Below are 15,929 nucleotides of genomic sequence, written 5' to 3' on the forward strand. Positions count from 1 at the left end.
ACCTGCTCGACGCCGGGCATGGGGAAGCCCGCTACCTAGCGAGGCCACGAAGCTCTTCCTGGCGTCACCATTTCTCATTTACAATCGAGGTCAGAGGTGTGGAGTCCAGTGACTTGCTTCAGGTCACTTTGAACGCCGAGAGACTGCTTTCCCTAGTTTTTCTTTTTTTATTTGACAGGCAGAGTCACAAGTAGGCAGAGAGAGAGGGGGAAGCAGGTTCCCCGCGGAGCAGAGAGCCCGATGCGCGGCTCGATCCCAGGACCCTGGGATCATGACCTGAGCCAAAGGCAGGGGCCTTAGCCCACTGAGCCACCCAGGTGCCCCTTCCCTCATTTTTTAAAGCTTATTTTCTTTAGTAATTTCTCTATCCAACATGAGGTTTCAACTCCTGATTCTGAGAGCCAGTCACTTGCTCTTCCTACGGAGCCAGCCAAGCGCCCCTCATGCTTGTTTTCATTTGCTATTTAAGTAAAACCATTAAAACCCACCCATTCTGGCGCGCCTGGGTGCTCAGGTCATGGTCCCCGACCATGGGAGCCTGCTTCTCCCACCACCTCTGCCCCTCCCCCACTTGTGTGTGCTCCCTAATATTTAAGAAACTTTCCAAGATTTTTTATTTGTAGGAGAGAGCACAAGCAGGGGGAGCAGCAAGCAGAGGGAGAAGCAGGCCCCCTGCTGAGCAAATGTGGGGCTCCGAGGACCCTGAGATTTGAGAGGGAGCGAGCTTGGGTGGCAGGCAGAAAAGGGGACAATCTCAGGCAGACTTCCCTGATCCCAACGCGGGGAGACGAGGGCAGTCACAACCCTGCCCCAAGATCATGACCTAAACCCAATCAAGATTCGGCCCTTCAACAACAGAACCACCCAGGTGCCCCTGAACTGATTTTTGAAGACTTAACAACCATTTTTTGTTTTTAAAATTTTATTTGACCACCAGAGATCACAAGTAGGCAGAGAGGGGGAAGCAGGCTCCCCGCCAAGCAGAGAGCCCGATGTGGGGCTCCATCCCAGCAGCCCATGATCATGATCGAAGCCGAAAGCAAAGGCCCCAACCGACTAAGCCACCCAGGCGCCCTGAAGATTTAACAACCGTTTGATGTTAAGCTAAATTCAGTTGGTTTTTGCATGTTGATCTTAGGACCTCCTTCATGTCTTGCCTCCAACTCAAACCTGTGACCTGCCCTCCTCCACAGGATGGGACTATTCTGGAAGGTGTTAAGCAACCCTGGGTTTTGAGGCCCCCCATGTACTTTTGGAGCTCCTCACCCAGCGCGCTGAGCATCCATCTTCTTGGTGGTCCCGGGTCCAAAAGGGGTCAGTGGGGGATGCTTCCAGATACACAGCTTGCCTCAAGCGCTCAGCAACTCTCGGGGAAATCACTGAGGTCCTCTGTAGATCCCCTCGCGTGTCTAACAACCTCCAGTATTCACCGGACCCAGGAAACTCAGAAGGAACACCCCCACCCCCGACATTCCTTTCAGTGCAAAAACCTCACACTTCCTCCCAGCTGGTCCCCTCTTTCCCGGAGCAGCAGAACACCAGAGAGCCGGTTTGGGAGGTAAATTTGGAACCAGCACAAGACAGCCATTGCGGAGAGGATCAGATGGGCTTACCACTCAACCAGGGACTCAGTGGTTCTAGGGAGCCAGGAGCCCACCCTGCCCCAGGACACACAACTTGGGGGTTCTCTCCTGGCCCAGCGACCTAGGCTGGTCATGATCATGGTTTGTATGTGACCTTAGCCTCCAAATCCTGCATGGACCTGCTACCACCCGTTTTCAAACCCAATTTTAGGATTGGCCATTGCTGCCCCAGCTCCCAGAGGGGAAGCCTCTGGCTCGGCTGGTTGGTGGAGACAGGAGCTCCCCTTCTCCCCGTGGCGCTCACAGGGGTCAGCAACCGCTCGCCGAGTGTCTTGCCTGAGGCTCAATAAAGAGCCGGACTAAGAGGCTTTCGGGTGGGGTGGCCTAAGCAGATTTGAAGAACTCATACCTGGAAGGCTGAGGTATTAAGGAGCTATATTTAGGACAGAAAGATTTTACAAATACAGAAAAGCAGTTTGGACATGAAAATCCTGCGCAAGGAACGGTCTGTGAGGGAATGGGACCCAGCACAGGGGAGACGCCGTGTTGCGTCACGCTACCATTCTCTGCCATGCACTCTAGAATGTGCCCCCCCACCCCCAGGGCCCCCACATCAGTGTGCACGGGCAGGGCGGTTGAGGACCTCAGGCCCCCACGGGAACCACGTCCCTCTTAGTCTCCTCATAAGCAACACGTGTTTTATCTCGGGTTCTTCCATCTGGGGTGCCTGATCCCCTACAACTCCCATGATGGTCCCCCCCAAGACACACACTTTCACAGAACTTTAACTTGTATTTGTTACAACCTTTTATTGTAGAATGTGACTTGAGCACTACATTTCCACTCACGGAACTTGTGGAGTTACTCCTCCAACAGCTTTACAACACGCCTAAGTAGGCTGAGAATGTCGCTACTCTAAACAACGCTCCTCTTTGGAAAACAAGCCCTATACACGGTTACTCCCTTCAGCTTGGTTTAACTACTAGTTTCTAGAGGCCTGGTACATGCATCTGGTAACTACAGGGGACAGAAGATTCAAAAAGTAGATCCTAGAGGGTGAGAGCTGTTTTAACCAACACTTCTCTTTAAAACATCAAGGTATAACTCGGAACACTTCAGTGACAGACAAATTTGGTCTTACTAAGGAATCCGCTTGTAGCTAAACACTTTAGACCACAGTTAACGTTAGGTTACGCACACCTCACAACAAAGGTCACCTTGTCCAGTTACAACGAGCCGGCGTGGCACTAGGGAAGAAAAACTAGCTGGGCTTTAGCTCCTACACGTCACAGTATCACACTCGAACAGAAAGAAATCTTCCCCTTAAGTAGTTATTATCATGCCATACAGATTCTTAAAATGTTAACAAAAATAAAGAAAAACATCCTTGAAAATATATTATCAGAGGGAATGAAGATAAAGTATCGAATACATGTACAAGTAAGTCATTCTCGCGGCACCTAGTCAACCTCCTCCATGCGCGACGTGTCGTCGTCACCTTCCAGGGGGGGCATCTCCTCACTCACGGCCGCACTGCTGTCGTCAGCGGTGGGGTCATCTTCATCAATACCTGTTGGGAAAGAAGCCCCTCCTGCTGTTAGAGTTCTCGAAGCCAGCTGATCACCAGCCCACTACGCTGGTCTGTACCCACTGTAAAGGCTGAACTGTTAGTTGGTGCTGAAAGCGCTTTCATTTTTCAGACCTTCTGATCAGAAGGTCTGTTCTCTGGGTTGTTTTTTAAAATGTTTATTTATTTATTTGACAGAGATCACAAGTAGGCAGAGAGGCAGGGAGGGGGAAGCAGGCTCTCTGCTCAGGAGAGAGCCCAATGCAGGGCTTGATCCCAGGACCCTGGGATCATGACCTGAGCTGAAGGCAGAGGCTTTAACCCACTGAGTCACCCAGGCGCCCCTCTGTTCTTTGAAAGAGGAGCCATTACGGTCACCCAAGTGGGAGGGGGCCACCCCGAACATTGATGAGGCTGAAGGTCCCGCCCGGCCCACGGCTTGGCGGGGAGCTTACCGAGACCGAGCTTGATCATCCTGTAGATCCTGTTGGCATGCGTCTGCGGATCTTCCAGACTGAAGCCGGAGGACAGGAGCGCCGTCTCGTAGAGCAGGATGACCAGGTCTTTCACAGACTTGTCGTTCTTGTCGGCCTCGGCCTTCTGCCGTAAGGTCTCAATGATGGAGTGGTCGGGGTTGATCTCCAGGTGCTTCTTCGCGGCCATGTAGCCCATGGTGGAGTTATCTCTCAAGGCCTGGGCCTTCATGATCCTCTCCATGTTTGCCGTCCAGCCGTACGTGCTTGTCACGATGCAGCACGGGGAGGTCACCAGTCGGTTTGACACGACCACCTACAAGCAGAGCATGAAGAAATTAGTGAATGCACGTACAAGACGCCACTACGGCTAATTTTTCGGTAGCACCACCAGCTGCATGGGTACATGGAACCCAAGGACTCCAAGGACTGAGTCAGAAACACCGCCGGCCAATTCAACTATTCAGAGCTTTCTTCCAGCACACCCTAACTCTCCCCGGGTCTTCAGCCACCTTAAGAGTTTTCTCTATGTAGGAAATGCTAATTTTCTATTCGGGAAGTTCAGAAAACACAGGGGGAGAAAGGGCCTGCGGAGGACAAACCTGGCCAACCCCTCTGGGCCCTCTAGAAAGCAGCCCATGACCAGGAGACCGCGGCAGCCCGGGGCACTGCTCTCACAAACCTTTTCTACTTTTTTCTCTAAGATGTCCTTCATGATCTTGCACAGGTTTTCAAACTTTGTCTTTTTCTCTTCCTGTTTCTTTTTCTCTTCTTCATCTTCTGGAAGTTCCAAGCCCTCTTTGGTCACAGACACCAACGTCTTCCCCTCAAACTCCTTGAGCTGCTGGACGCAGTACTCGTCAATGGGCTCGATCATGTAGATCACTTCCAGGCCGTGCTTCCGAAGACGCTCCACGAAGGCCGAGTTCGCTACCTGGTCCTTGGTCTCACCTGAAGGGTGGGAGAAGTTATAGACCTTTAACAGGCAAGGACTTATCTTGCTTTTACCTTTTGCTAAATCTAGTCAGATCTAACCACAGAGACCGCCCAGCCCACGTGGCCTTGCCTGGCTTCGTCCCTGGGCACAGACCTGCAGAGCCTGGTGCCCGCGCACCCTCCGACCTTACCTGTGATGTAATAGATGTGTTTCTGGTTCTCCTTCATTCTGGTGCAATAGTCCTTCAGAGACACCATCTCGTCACCGGAGGCGGACGTGTAATAGCGCAACAGCTCCGAGAGCTTCTTCCGATTCTGAGAGTCCTCGTGGATGCCAAGCTGAAAGAGAACGTAGACTCTGAACTTTCTCTGCATTTAAAGAAAGTAAAAAAATTTGACAAACTATGACCCCTACTACTGAGGATCCAATGTGTTCACCCCAACCTTGATGTTTTTGGAGAACTGTTCGTAAAACTTCTTGTAGTTCTCTTTATCTTCGGCCAGTTCGGTGAAGAGTTCTAAGCACTTTTTGACCAAGTTCTTTCTGATAACCTTTAAAATTTTGCTTTGTTGCAGCATCTCACGGGAAATATTTAGAGGAAGATCCTCCGAGTCCACCACACCTCTGATGAAATCTGAAAAAATACAAACAAATGCACTCAAAGTCATCCCCAAAGACACAGATAATCACAATCCACAAACAGGTAAACCCAAGGAACCAAAGATCATCTCCTGCCCCACATGGGTTCTTTTTTAAAAAAATATTTTATTTGACAGAGAGAGAGAGAGAGAGAGAGATCACAAGTATGCAGAGAGGCAGGCAGAGAGAAAGAGAGGAGCCTGAACCAGGGCTTGATCCGAGGACTCTGGGATCATGACCTGAGCCGATGGCAGAAGCTCAACCCACTGAGCCACCCAGCCCCCCCCCCCAACATGCATTCTTGAATCCACTGTGCAGAGCCGCCGAGGCACTGGCTGGGCTAGAGCCTCACACTGCCCACACTTACTCAGATACTCTGGGATGAGCTCCTCACAGTTATCCATGATGAAAACTCTGCGAACATACAACTTGATGTTGTTCTTTTTCTTTCTGTTCTCGAATAGGTCAAAGGGAGCACGTCTTGGCACAAAGAGAAGAGCTCGGAACTCCAACTGTCCTTCCACTGAAAAATGCTGTTTAAGCAAGCACACAGCGAACCATCATCAAGGGACAACACAGGTAGGAGCCACTGAAGACGCGCTCCGCTTAGTCACAGAACCAAAAGCGCTCCTGGGGGGCGAGTAGGAGGGCTGGGACAGAGGCCTGCGCTGCAACCCACACCCCGACCACAAGACAAGCTGCAGGGACTCGGGGCACTCACCTTCACTGCCAGGTGATCTTCCCAGTCATTGGTCAAACTCTTGTAGAATTCTCCATACTCTTCGTTGGTGATATCGTCGGGGTTTCGGGTCCAAATGGGCTTGGTCTTGTTCAGTTCTTCCTGGTCGATGTACTTCTCCTTGATCTTCTTCTTCTTCTTCTTGTCCCCATCCTTCTTCTCCTCCTCCTCCTCGTCCGAGCCGACGTCTTCGATCTCGGGTTTGTCATCCGACTCCTTCTCTTCCTTTTCTTTTTCCTCCTCTTTCTCTTCCTTTTCTTCAGCCTCATCATCGCTCACCTCTTTATCACGTTCCTTCTCCACCTTCAAAATGAGATGCAAAACCACGTCACCTCTGCATTCTGGAACTAAAGAACACCCTGGACTGGACACAGTTAACACCCGAGTGTAAAACTCAAAGAAAGAAACGTTTATCAGCCACAACACTCTGGTTGGCATCTCACGTGATCTACCTAAGTAACCAGCCCGGGTACGTGGACAGGGAGACGGAACTTCACAAAGTCCCGCCAGTGCAAGTTTGGCTCATTCCCTCATCAACAGCCCCAAACACTAGGAACTTCCGGTCACCAGCTCCGCGCTCGACCCCGGGCGCGACACTCACGAACAGCGTGATGGGGTAGCCGATGAACTGGGAGTGCTTCTTCACGATCTCCTTTATCCTCCTCTCCTCCAGGTACTCCGTCTGGTCTTCCTTCAGGTGCAGGATAACCTTCGTTCCCCGACCCATAGGTTCGCCTGCGCAGAGAGAAAACTCGATTTCAATCTGAATGTGCAAATTCAGCAATTGGAAAAACAGAAAACCCCCAATTGTTCTCCACGCCACCCCCAACGGTTTTGAGCAACTTAACCGCGTGAGGTTTACTCCTACTATGCAAGGAGAACCCCGGGCAGTTAACCGCCTGCCCAGGATCAGAACTCAAGGACCCCACTCCTCTATCACGTGCTTCCCGGGCCTCCACAGCATCTTCCGGGCCCCCAGCCTAACAGCACCAGGCCCTCCCCAACGACGCAAGGGCCAGGACAGCAGCCCACCGGATGCCCACCTGTGTCGGTGCGGACCGTGAACGAGCCCCCCGCGGAGGACTCCCAGGCGTACTGCTCGTCGTCGTTGTGCTTGGTGATCACCGTCACCTTCTCGGCCACCAAGTAGGCCGAATAGAACCCCACCCCGAACTGGCCAATCATAGAAATATCTGCGCCCGCCTGCAGCGCTTCCATGAACGCTTTGGTCCCCGACTTGGCGATGGTGCCCAGGTTGTTGATCAGGTCGGCCTTGGTCATGCCGATGCCGGTATCCACGATGGTGAGGGTCCGGTCCTGCTTGTTCGGGATGAGGTTAATGTGCAGCTCCTTCCCCGAGTCGAGCTTGCTGGGGTCGGTCAGGCTCTCGTACCGGATTTTGTCCAGAGCCTGTGGACAGAGCCGGGGCCGGTGAGGGCCGAGCGCCCGGGGAGGGGGCGCCCGCCCGCCCAGCCGGCCCGGCGCGCCGCGCACTCACGTCGGACGAGTTGGAGATCAGCTCCCGCAAGAAGATCTCCTTGTTCGAGTAGAAGGTGTTGATGATCAGCGACATCAACTGCGCGATCTCCGCCTGGAAGGCGAACGTCTCCACCTCCTCCTCCTCCATCGGCTGGTCTTGGGTCTGGGTTTCCTCAGGCATCTGCAGGGCCGCGGAGCCGGTTACGGGCCGCCCCCGCGCCCCGCGCCCCCCGCCCCCCGCCCGCTCCTCCGGGAGGCCCGCGCCCGCCGGCCGAGCCGGGGCCGCCGACAAAGGATGACCTCATTTCCAGCTGCGACAGCGAGGGCCGTGCGCACGCCGCCGCCGCCGCCACCGGGCGCCACACGCCCTCGGGGACCCCGCCCGGAGCCGGAGCCGGAGCCCCCTCCCCCCTTCTCCCGTCCGCCCGAGACCCCGGAGCCGAAGCCCGGCGGCCGGGGAACCCCCACCGACCCGGGCGCACCCCCTTTCCCGCGAGTGGGGGGTCGGGGGCGCAGCAGGCCCGAGGCCTCTGCCTGCGAGAGCACAGCCGCGCCGCCCCACAGGCCCGGGGCCTCCGGGGGGCCCGCCCCGAGCCCGCCGCCCTGGACCCCCGCCGCCCCCCCAGGCCCCCCCAAGCGCCCCCTCACCTTGGCTAAAGGACCGCACGGGCTCCGAGAGGACGCAGCACCAGGACGCAGGAGCAACTGGCGCGCCGCCCCCGCGCTTCCCTTATATAGACGCGGGCCCGCCCGGCGCGCGGCGCCTTTTCCAGAAGCCTCCCGAACCTTCCGGAAGAACCCTCCCCAACCGCCGCCGCGGCCACGCGCTTGCGCCTGCGCCGTGGCCGCGGCCCCGCCCCTCTCCCGGGCGCGCGCGGGCCCGCCCCGAGCGCCCCACCCCCAACGGCCGCCGCGCGCGTCCCCGCACCGGACTCAGTGCGCCCGCGCGGCCCGGAACTCTCGCGAAGGTCTCGCGCCTTCCGGAGCCACCACCCCCAGCGCGGCGGGCGCCGGCGCCCCACCCCCACCCGGTGCCTGCACCGCGCGCAGGGTCCCCTCCGGCCCGGCGCGAGCGCGTGCGCTCCTGCTCGGCCCAGTCCGCCGCGGTAGCGTCGTAGCTCCTACGGCCTCCGGGCTGTGTGGGCTTCGGCCCGCGGCCGTGGGGTGCCGCCGCAGCGTTGGGGCCGGCACCCGGTACTGGCCTGGACTCGGTGTCGGCAGGGATCAGGGGTTCCAGGAAGGGAGAGGGCGCGTCTCTACGCCCGGGCCAGTGATCAGAGGCTCTGGGCTGCGACTGGGGGTTCAGGGCCCTGCAGTTCGGGCAACAGGTGCGGTGAGGGGCGACCAGCGCATGCGCAGGCAGACCCGAGCCCTGGTTTGTCTTGACCAGAGAGAGCCCCTAGCCACGTGGGGGTTTTGGTAATGGGGTCTTGGAATATGGCTGAGGTTTGGTGGGGTGAGGGTTCCATCCCACTCTCAAGAAAGACTCCTCAGACATCTTTGATGCAAAATGGTGGTTTGTTAAAAAGAGCTTTGGTGTTGGGGGAGGTTTTCAGAGCACGTTGACATGCTAAAGACGGCCAAAGAGCACCAGAGGCTTTGCTGCCGTCAAGTGGTTTTTCCTTCTAGCAAGGCATTAACCTGAAGATAATTGGGAGCTTCCTGGAGGGACATTACACTCTGCCCGCTTCAAGGGTCTGTCAGTGGGCTGCGTTGTACCTACACATCTTTCTGGAAGCTAGGTTATTAACAGAAATGCTTTGTTCTGGAGCGCCTGGGTGGCTCAGGGGGTTGAGTCTCTGCCTTCAGCTCGAGTCATGATCTCGGGGTCTGGGATCGAGCCCTGCATCTGCTTGGCTATCTGCTTGGCCGGGAGTCGGCTTCCCCTACTGGGCCTGCCTCTCTGCCTACCTGTGATCTCTCTGTCAAATAAAATCTTTAAAAAAAAGAAAAAAGAAAAATGCTTTGTTCTTAGAGCTTGCTGAGACATCTGTAAGCTGAGGGAGACTCAGGTCTTGCAGGATTATGATCTCTGGAAGTTGACTATTCTTTCTGTCTTTAGCTTTAGGGCAGCCACAGCGTGCCTGAGGAATGTGACGGATATCCCATGGGTGGGGGCAGCTGGGGGGTATCAGCTTTTGCTTTGTCCTCAGCTTGCCTTCTTTTCCGTCATCATTGGATAAGGGAGCCTCAGGGGCCTGGTTGCACTCCAGGGGTTCAGTTCTGAGGGTAGGACTAGGAGCGCCAGGACTGAGGGTCATCCATGCCTCTCCGCATTGCCGGCCAATTTCCAAACGTTCATGCCCTGCTCAGGGGCTGGTTCTTTCCTTAGGCTGCGCTTGCACAAGGGGAGGTGTTGAGACGGACCCTTACAGAGGCCTGAATCCTCCAAACCCGTGCTTCATCCTTTGGGGGATTTCTACCTGCTGTGCATGTGCATATGGTTTAGGGGAATTCATGCTTTGTTACACATAACACCCAGGGCTCATCCCAAGTGCCCTCCTTAATGCCCATCACCTCTACCTGCCCTTGGTTTGCCTTAAACCATGTCCTTCACAGTAGCCTGCGATTCCAGGATTAACTAATGTGTGCTCGCCCAGGACACCCACCAGGATTTTGTAAAGCCCATCTTCTTTATTGCCTAGTTTACCTCATTTGAGGTCTCCATGGGAAGTATCTAGTTCACCCTTTGAGGGGTTAACTCGCTCCAAAAACCAATTTCTAGGTGGGAACTCCCAAAAGTATTTTGAACAATGGCCGATGAGAGTCCGGAGAAGCTTGGAGGGGAGGGGCCCTTAGCCACCGCCCAGGTCAGCCTCGAGGTCTGAGGACCCCCCCAGCTGGACCCCCTCAGGTCACTGTGAACCTAGCCCTGCCCCAGGCTCCTTTGTCATTAGCTCCTCCCAACACACCAGCCTCCCTCCCCCCCCAACAATCTGGAAGCTCCTTACGGTGTAAACAAACCTGTCTGAACCCCTCCTCCACCCTCCTCTCTGGGGAAGCCCCCCTTTTCCAGGAAGAGGGTTTTCACACTGGGGCTTGGGTCCCATTTAGGCCTGTGTGAAATTAACACGGGGCTTCTTAACTGGCTTGAAAAATAGGAAAAATAGAGTGGAAACTTCCAGCCACGCGGTCAGGGGAAGTGGGCGTTGTGCCTTTGCCCGGCGCCTCCTAAAATGTAATTTTGACCCCAGCTGTACCTGGGAATTCTCCCCGGGTTTTCCCTGCAGCCTGGGCTGGGGGAGGGGCTTGGGGCTCCCCGTCCCACGGTGCGCCGTGAGATCTGGTCCACGTGCGCCCCATGGCGGCCCTCCTGCTCCCCTGACCTGGAGGCCTGACCACTTCTTCCTTTCTACCCAACTCCTGTCAGGACCCTGGAAGTTTAGGATGTCTTGCAGGTGGGCCGTTCAAAGCCCCAGCTGAGATCTGCTCTGCAGAACTTGCCCCACCGCCCCTCCTGGAATCCCCGCTTCCCAGCTGGTCTGGACATTAACAACCCTCCCTCCCGTCATAGTCTCCTGGCCTTCAGGTCTCTCCTACCTGCCTTAGTTACTAAATACCAGAACTTTCTCGTCCTGCTCCCCTCTGACCTCTGGATAACGTTTCCCGCCAACCACCACGGACTGTGTCCCGTCACCAGCATGCCGGGTCTCTCCCACCTGCCGGCGGCTCCTCTGTCTCAGCAGACTTGCCCCTCTCAGGCCTTCCTGTGGAGCTCCTGGAGAGATACCTCCGTGTATCTGTGTGTATCTTGTGCTTTGTGCCCAGAAAAGCCAGGGCCAGGACTCTCCTAGCGCCACACCTGGACACTGAACTCACGGCCCCACCTACCTGGTCTCCTCCCAGGACTCAGTGCCGCAGTGGACTAGAGCACCACCTTCTAGAAACCCCAAGCATCCCCACAGGGGATCTGGCGTGACCTTGCCATTTCTGCCTCCTAAATGCCTCTTGAAGCCATCTGCTTCTTGCCACCTCATGCTCCTCTTCCTGCCCAGGTCCCTCATCCCTGTCACCAGCCCCAGTGGCTCACCTAGACCTCTGTAGCCCCAACTGCACCTGTCTTCACCCTGTGGCCAGGGTGGGCTCTGTTAACACGGATCAGACCCTGGCAGTGCCCTCTTCACACATGCCCCAAACACTCTGGACACCCCAGCATTCCGAGAACAAAAACGACTGCCTTAACCAGGCTTACGGGCCCTGCAGGATACCCCACCTTCCTACTTGTCTCTGCTCCCACCAGCTGTCACCTTTATAAACCTCCCTCTGTGAACGGCCCCCACACCGTTTGGCCCGGACACGAATCCCGGTTTTTTTCTTGTAATTCATGTCCCCGGGGGGACCTTCAGCTCCCGCTTTTCCCTAGGGAACCTTCCCACCTCAACCTGCCTTCCTCCAGGCCCCGTCCCCTGGTATAAATCAGTTCTCAGAATGTGGGACCCCCAGCACGGCGTGTGCTCACCCACTCCAGCAAGCCCCCAACCCTGGCTCTTCCGCGCCCCCCCCCTTCCTCACCCCACCTCCTCCTCCCTGCACTGTGTCTCTGTTACATACCCAAGTCCTGCAGATTAGCTCCCTAATATTTGTTGGGCTGGTCCCAAAGTGATCCCCTTTGGTGTCCCTCCATCCAGCTGGAGGGCCAGGCCAGACTCTGTATCCGGGTGCCCAGGTTCAAATCTCAGATCTGCTCCTGCCTACCCTTGTGGCCTGGGCAAGTCACTTACTCTGTGCCCGTGGTTGTCACAGGCGCATGGAAAGTCTACTTCTCTTGCAGAGTTACGAGGCTGAAACGAGCCAAGTCTGCTTCTGGAGATGGTCAGGACAGGCCTGGCATGCAGTGACTGCACCTGTGTATGAAAGGAAACAAAGAAGTCTTGATTTCTTCTTTGACCTGTGATAAATGGGTAACCTTCCAAATACCTGGAGGTTTTCCAGAAATCTTTTCATGACTGATTTCGTTATTTTTTTTTTAAGATTTTTATTTATTTATTTGACAGAGAGAGATCACAAGTAGGCAGAGAGGCAGGCAGAGAGAGAGAGAGAGAAGCAGGCTCCCTGCTGAGCAGAGAGCCCGATGCGGGACTTGATCCCAGGACTCAGACCATGACCTGAGCCGAAGGCAGCGGCTTAACCCACTGAGCCACCCAGGCACCCCTGATTTCGTTATTTTTATTGTGAGAGAGAGAGCGCAAGCCGGGGGGGGGGGCAGCAGAGGGAGAGGGAGAAGCAGGCTCCCTGCTGACAACAAGGGGCTCGACCTCAGGCCCCTGGGATTATGACCTGAGCTGACTGAAGTCAGATGATTAACTGAGCCCCCCAGCCGCCCCTTGCTACTGATTTCTACTGTTTCATTCCATTGTGGTCCAAGAACATATTCTGCATGATCTGACTCCTCCCATGTTTAATCAAGACTCCTTATGGCCCAGATTACGGTGTATATGGACAAGTACTGTGTATACAGAATCATGATGCTGAAGGAAAGGTACCAGTCATTGATATAATTTTAGAAAACACAAGCTAACCTTGAGTGAGGGAAAGTGGATCTGTGAAGGCCTGGGGGGCCTGGCCGGTAGGCGCTGGGGAGGGGGACACAGGGGCGACAAGGAAGCTGTGGGCAAGGCGCCTGCTCACTGCCGTGTTTGTCGTCACAGCTTTGCAGGTGTACGTGTGTGTCAAAACATGTCACCTGTACTTTAAACACGTGCGGTTTGTTGCATGTCAATTACACGTCATAAAGCTGTTTTTTAAGAAGATGTTTGGCAAAGAGCTAGGAGAAATGGTCAGAATCGAGGTGTAACGATATAGGGAAATTCAGTACTTCGTATTTTGGAAAGAGACACCTGGAAGAGGCTGGTCTGGACCGTGAGCCCCGTCCCTGCTGCATAGGGGCTGTGTGACTCCAAGCAGGCAGCTCAACCTCTCTGTGCTTCGGTCTCATCTCTGCGATAGTAAGGTTGCGGGTGCAGGCTGTGAGCTAACTCCAGGGAAGCCGGGGGCACCTGGCGTGCGGACGAATGTGCAGTCCTCTTAACGGAGAGTGGGGAGAAGGGTGACCTGCGCTGGCAGTCACCAGGTCACCGTGATGCTGTCCTGCACTTGTACTCACGGTTTGGGCTCACTGCTGGAGCAGGAAGGGGAGGGCTGGGAGGACCGTCCCAGAGAAAGGAAGGGCCAGACTCTGAGAGTGAGGGGAGGTGGAGAGACGGGACCAGCATTTTGGTGGAGTGGTCCAGTGCCTTGGGCACTTGTTGTTGGCCCTGAAGTGGACTTCCACACAGCAAACCAGTTTCTCACCGACCAACTATAAAACTGGGGGCACTTTGGTACCAAAACGATTCTTCTCCTGGCCAGTTTTAACCCATTCTTTGAGGCCCAGCTGGGCAGCCATTGCTGGAAGGCCCAAATGGGGTTGATAACTTCCTTGTTAACTTGTGCACGCTGTCACCAGAAGGAGGCACCACAGACATTCCCCTGCCAAGCTCTGCCATTGTTGCCAGCAGAGCGTGGCCACTTTGACAGGGAAATGGTGTCCAGTCGTTGGCTGAGCCCCACTCCTTTCCTGCCTGCTTACCGAACCCCGTGTCCAGGCCCTGGGACGCAGTGGGAGCCAAGTTAGGCCACCGCACGCATGGTGGAGACACGAGGCCAACCCCTGCAGATACGTGGCTTTGTAAACTGATGGGTGCTGGGAGGGTCCTGTGAATGGAGGAGAGTGAGTGGTGTTGGCGGCTGGTAGGGGGAGGGGAAGGCATCTGCAAATGTGAGATCCGGAAGGAACACGAGGACTTGTACGGAATGGGGAGGAAATGGAGGCCAGAAGAGCCCTCCCGTGGGGTGGGTGGGATGGGGGACACAGCCCGCGGAGGGCAGGTGGCCGCTGAAGCCAAAGCAAGAGGTCGGTGCCAGGTCGTGCAGGGCACTCTGCCAGGGGACTCGAAATGGGGCCCGAGTAGCATAGGAGGCATGGGAGGCTGTCCCCGGGCGCATCCCCGTCCCACTGTTCAGACGCTGCTCCGCTCGGACCACCCCGTGCACAGAGCTCAGCCCCAGGGGGAGCGGAGTCGGCCTGCACCCGCAGAGCTGGTGGCCGGAGAAGGGTCAGGCTTGCCTTGCAGGCGACCAGGGTGAGCTCACCGTCAGGTGAGGCGAAGGAGCCTGCGGGGTCCTGCATGGGAGATCCTGCGTGGGGGACACTGTGGTCACCTTGGGGAATGTAGGGCCCAGGCCAGAGCAGCAGGTGACCTGTTCAGTGTCACCATGTGGCGCTGAACTGTCTGTGGGGCATCCAGGTGGAGGGGCCCCCAGTAACAGACCCCCGCAGTGTGATTGAGGATGTGGTGGGGGGTTGTGGGGGAAGGAAGGAGCCAGATCCTCTCGGCAGGCACAGGGCTGCCCCCGGAAGCAGTCCCAGTCCGGCGAAGAGCTGGGAACCTGGAGGGACAGGAGGCTGCGCCGAGGCGGGGGTGCAGGGAGACCCCCTCCCTGTCCCACCTGGGCTCCCAGTCTCCCTCGCGCAGAGGCCCCCGGCTGCCTCTCCTGGCCTGCTCCGAGTCTGGCGGGGACAGGTGCGCACCGAGCACCCCTCCAGGCCAGGTGCACAGAGCAGGACAGTCTCAGGTAACACCTTCGGGGCTTACGTTCTGTGGGGGAGGGGCAAATGACAGGGGCAAAATAAGCGTGCAGGTGACACATGGGCCGGTCCGGACGGGCTCTTCAGGCCCCGAAGAACAGCAGCCCTGGGCGTGGGCTTGAGCTTCTTCCTGGAAGCACCGTCACTTTCCCCTGATTCACCTTCAAACCTTATGAGTCATCTTTGACGCATCCCTCGGCCCCCACATTGTGAGTGCTGCCAAGTCGGGTGGATTTTTTCCTTTTAAATGTCCTTTCTCTCCATCCTCCGGGTTCCACTCGGCCCGGCCCCTCAGCTCCCCGTGCCGGGCCCCCTTCAGCTGGTTCTTGCTGGATTTACCTGTCCTGCGTTCATTCCTGTTGCTCTGTGCCCACCTCCCGGGGCAGGAACGCCGGCGCCCCCCGGGGGCACCAAGCCAGCGGCACCCGCTCAGGCATTCAAGACCTGGGGCTCGGCTGCCCAGCTCGCGCCGCCCGCGGCCCCCCGTCCGCCGCCACATCCTCCCCATCTCCCTACCTGCCCCCGGTGCTCTGGGCCTGGAACGCTAGCGGCAGAGCACCCCCCGCCGTCCACCCCAGGCGCCCCAGCCTGTCTGGAGGGGGCGGCACCGCTGTCAGCCCTGACCCGGGGCCTGGCGTGGAAGCTATAGCAGAGAAGCAGGTGCAGAGGGAGGGAGAGCGGGGAGGGGTGACAGCGGGAGGCAGGGGGGTGGTGGTGGTGGTGGCGAGAAGACACTGCTGGGATGTGTTCTGGATCTGCTCCAGCCTCCCTCCTCCATTCCTTCAGCTTCCACAGGCAGCGGGAAACATCGCCCTCCGTGAGACAACCTCACGCCGCGCTGGCATTCCTTCACTGAACGGAGATGATTGTGGCGGCGCGAGGGCT

General features: G+C 56.7%; 1 protein-coding gene across 1 annotated transcript; it reads right to left on the reverse strand.

Annotated features, from left to right (window-relative positions):
* Positions 1 to 2,372: 2,372 nt before the first annotated feature.
* HSP90AA1 (heat shock protein 90 alpha family class A member 1) lies at positions 2,373 to 8,207 on the reverse strand. Its single transcript, XM_045073887.1, has 11 exons — positions 8,066 to 8,207; positions 7,437 to 7,598; positions 6,982 to 7,348; positions 6,540 to 6,673; positions 5,921 to 6,241; positions 5,567 to 5,732; positions 5,004 to 5,194; positions 4,751 to 4,898; positions 4,306 to 4,574; positions 3,606 to 3,939; positions 2,373 to 3,153 (listed from the first exon to the last, which is right to left on the reverse strand). The coding sequence occupies exons 2-11, from the start codon at positions 7,596 to 7,598 to the stop codon at positions 3,044 to 3,046; spliced, it is 2,202 nt and encodes a 733-aa protein (XP_044929822.1). The 5' UTR covers positions 8,066 to 8,207; the 3' UTR covers positions 2,373 to 3,043.
* Positions 8,208 to 15,929: the final 7,722 nt, after the last annotated feature.

This window comes from Mustela putorius, unplaced genomic scaffold (genome assembly GCF_011764305.1).
Source record: "Mustela putorius furo isolate JIRA1106 unplaced genomic scaffold, ASM1176430v1.1 tig00000129_pilon_pilon_pilon, whole genome shotgun sequence".
Classification (NCBI taxonomy): Eukaryota; Metazoa; Chordata; class Mammalia; order Carnivora; family Mustelidae; genus Mustela; species Mustela putorius.

Excerpts from the sequence above, each read along its gene's own strand:
- HSP90AA1 (XM_045073887.1), bottom strand. The coding sequence starts at position 7,598 with ATGCCTGAGGAAACCCAGACCCAAGACCAGCCGATGGAGGAGGAGGAG. Across the intron at positions 6,242-6,539 it reads GCTACCCCATCACGCTGTTC|GTGGAGAAGGAACGTGATAA; the intron begins GTGAGTGTCGCG and ends CTCATTTTGAAG. Across the intron at positions 5,195-5,566 it reads GCTCATCCCAGAGTATCTGA|ATTTCATCAGAGGTGTGGTG; the intron begins GTAAGTGTGGGC and ends GTATTTTTTCAG.